Source organism: Buceros rhinoceros, unplaced genomic scaffold (assembly GCF_000710305.1).
Source record: "Buceros rhinoceros silvestris isolate BGI_N320 unplaced genomic scaffold, ASM71030v1 scaffold22121, whole genome shotgun sequence".
Taxonomy (NCBI): domain Eukaryota; kingdom Metazoa; phylum Chordata; class Aves; order Bucerotiformes; family Bucerotidae; genus Buceros; species Buceros rhinoceros.
Genome location: NW_010395113.1, coordinates 6236 through 9671, shown reverse-complemented (window position 1 = coordinate 9671; position 3436 = coordinate 6236). Strand labels below are relative to the sequence as shown.

The following is a 3436-nucleotide window of genomic DNA, read 5'->3' as shown; positions in this document are numbered from 1 at the left end:
CGTCTCCCTCCTCGTGGCTCGGGCTCCGGCCACCTCCTGGGCTGTGCTGTAACGCTCCTTACTGGAGGGCCAGCTGCCTCATGGGTGCCCTGGGAGCCTGTCCCTGCAACCGTGAGAGCGCTTTGGGATCTGGCATAGGGGCATGGGGATGCCCAAACCCTTTTTTAGCCAAGCTCCAGCTAACGGGGCTCACAGGTCTCATGCACAAAGCCAGCAGGATCTCAGGGGCAGCCCCTCGGGCACGTTTACAGGCATTTTGCAGGGGAACTTCCTGCCTGTGGCAAACAGGGATGTTTTAATGGGGACACAGAGCCAGACTTCGGCTTCCTCTGCAGCCCAGTGACCATCAGCAGCTGTCCCATGGCTTGGGCATCCAGCCAAGGGGGCTGGGACACTGACCTGTACCTGCATGTCCGTGCTAGGTCCCAGCTCCTCATGCGGAGCCAGGCAGGGGCTGGGGAGGCACCGAGTATCCCCAGCCTGCTCCGCTCCTGATGGAGCTCCATAGGTGCCTCCTCTGGGGAATGGATGGGATCAGCCCCCGTCACCAGCCCCAGATCCTGCCTCCTTCTGGGGTTTCTAGCTCCCTGTGCCTGATGTGGTGTGAAGCAGAGCTGACCCTGGCATGCTCCCCACGCGGTGACACCCCGAGGACACCAGCTCTGCTGCCTGGTGCCAAGGCAGAGGCTTGCCAAGCTGCTGAGTGCTGCCAGGACCAGAGCAATTCTCCTCCAAATGGGTGGAAAGTCTGATGCCTCCAGCACCACTAATCACCTTTTGTGAGCAGCCTTCAGCAAGCCAGACCAGATGTTTAATCACATTTGCACAGAAGCAAAGGCTGAAATATGGCTGTTTTAAAGCTTTAGCCAAGCAAGATAATTTTAAAATGCCACATGGACCTTCCAAATTGGGGAAGGGGGAGTCTGGCTTAGTTCCCACTGCTTGGGCGTGGGGACAAGCCTTGGTGCCGCCCCATCCCAGGCACTCATCCCACAGCTGCGTTTCTGGTGCCTTTGCTCTGGTCTCTCTCTAATGCAGAGCCCCTCACTGTCTTGCAGATTTAATTGAGCTGATGATGATTCAAAATTCCCAAATGCACCAGGTGGTGATGAACAGCCTGGCTGTATCCGCACTGATGTCCTTCGGGTTCGGGCCATCCCCCACCACTGCCCAGGTGAGGGTCAGGGATGAGCAAAGGCACCATAGGATCCAAGAACCACAGAGGTGGGAGAAAGGATCTTCCCAGAGCTGCTCAGGAGCTTGGGATGATTGTGTCCCACTTTGACACAGCACGAGACCCCTCCAGGTGCAGAAGCTAGGTGGTCTCAGCCCAGTTCAGTCCAGGCTCTGCAGCCCCTTGGGGTTTTGGGGTTCTTTGTGCTGGTTTGACCTCCAGCTCTGCCAGCACAGATCGCATCCAAGCTGCTCGGAGGTGTTTTAGCCCAGCTGGGAAGAGCCAAGACCCCTCCTGCGTGCTGCACATGGGCAGGGTGCAGGGCTGGGCTGTAGCGTCTGAGCAGCGAGGCCGAGCACTGTTCATTAGTCAAGATGGGTCTGCAAGGGCTTTCATTTGAAAGTCCATCTCGAACCAAAATCAAATTAAACATATCATCTCCACGGAGGGAAACAAATTGCAGCCAAGTGTGGCTCCGCAGCAGCTCTCTCCCTGGCGCTTTGGGGAGCAGTGCCCCGGGAAAACTGGTGCTGAAAGGGGCCTGGCTCAGCCCTGCCTTTCGTTCCTCCCCGCAGGCAGTGGCGGTGCCTTTGCAGACCGAGGAGGAAGAGGAGACTGTGGTTTTCCACCATCACTACATCCCCTACCCTGGTCCTGCTCCTAGCCTGGCATGGCCAATCCCAGTGCTGGATCGGGGACGGGCGGCCGTGCGGTACCTGGGCACAGGCTCATCAGCTGAGGATGAGGAGGGGTGAGAAACGAGGGAGGTGTGAGTAACGAAGGTGCTGCTTTGTGCCACCCAATGTGGGGCTGCGAGTGTGTCCCTGCAGCCCCTGGTGCAACAGAGCTTTCAGCCCAAGCTGGGACACAAGGGCCAAAGCCAGACCAGCACTAACTCCTGTCCTTGCTCCTCTCTAGCTGTGCAGTGCCCCCACCTCCACCCCCCAGTGCCACAGGAACTGTGGGACCCAATGTCCCACCAGCAGCAGGTAGGACTTTCCCCCATAACTCTCAACACGGGACATCTTCCCTCAAGCATGCATCAACTGGGCAGCCCCTGGTCATGCTGAGCCCTCCCCACTCCCTCCATCCTTCGGATCCTGGATGTGGCCCTCACACATCCTCCAGGTCCCCTTTTCTCTCCACAGAGTACTACGACATGGTGGCAGAGAGGCTGTGAGCTCCATGCTTTCCAGGATGGGTTCTCCTGCACATCCCAGCCCTCAACCCCAGAAGAACCTGCAGGTGCTGAGGCTGGGTGCTCTGTGATACGCAGTTTTTGGGAGAGTTGAAGCCTGTCATCAAACCCTGGGTGACAGCGTGACCCCAAACAGGGACAGGCCCGGTCTCCATCCTCCACAGAGGACTCATCCCCAGCAGGTTAAACGTGACATCCCAGTCCTGGCTGGACAACGTGGCTCTGCCAAGCCAGGAGGACTCTGTGGCATGGGCTGTGCCTTCCTCCTGGGTGGTGGGGGTGGGTAATGCCAGCCCAGGTGGTTCTGGTCTTCATTAGTCCCTTCAGATCTCAATGCTGCACATGGCCTGTAATTAATTTGCTTTGTTAAGAAAGTGCCCTGCTGTCACTAATTAAGCAGCTGTAATTAGCCAGACTTCTGGCTTCATGCCTGAGCACAGGCTCCCTCCACGCTGTGGGTTTGAGGCGGGGGTGTGAGCCTCTTGCACCCAGTGGGGAGGTATATCAATGTGCTGGGGTACCTTGGGGAGCTGATGGTGGTTGGTGCTGGGAAGTGGAATGGGAGGCTCCTGGCTGAGCCCAGCATGGGGAGAGCCAGACCTGGCCTGCAGCTTGCTCTTGGTGGGGATGTGTTTGGGGAAGCAGCCTGGTAAAAGGGTGATCATGGACTTCCCCAGGATTTAGTGTCCCCTCTGCTCACCAGGAGAAAAGGAGCAGGTGCATTTTGGCTGCTGGAAGCTGTGCCCTGTCTCTGCCACCTCCCCAACCCCAGGCGAGGGGTAACAGCCCTGCTCTGACCCCAGTGAGGTCACAGGCCAGTTACCAGGAGGCTTTGCCTTAAGAACAGAGCTCTTAGCAGAAGACTGGTGGTCATCTGGAGCTCAGAGCGTGCAGAAAGATGGTGCCCAGGTTGTTGCACCTTAAATCCCCTCCTTCTGCCCTCATTGGGCATGAGAACTGTCCTGTCTCTCTCCTGGGGTCCCTGCGGACAGGAGGGCTCATCCCCGCTGAGCCCAGGACTGAGTTGGGCTCTGGCGCAGGCAGGCCTTCCCCCGCAGCAAAGC

The 3436-nt window shown here is 58.2% G+C and overlaps 1 protein-coding gene across 1 annotated transcript; it reads left to right on the top strand.

Moving 5' to 3' along the window:
• Nucleotides 1-1058: 1058 nt before the first annotated feature.
• Nucleotides 1059-2354, top strand: PRR29 (proline rich 29; the record flags this gene model as incomplete). The annotated part of the gene is made up of 4 exons (XM_010145452.1): nt 1059-1174; nt 1750-1925; nt 2093-2163; nt 2323-2354. Coding segments are annotated over 4 exons (395 nt in total), but the record flags the coding sequence as incomplete, so codon positions are not given.
• Nucleotides 2355-3436: the final 1082 nt, after the last annotated feature.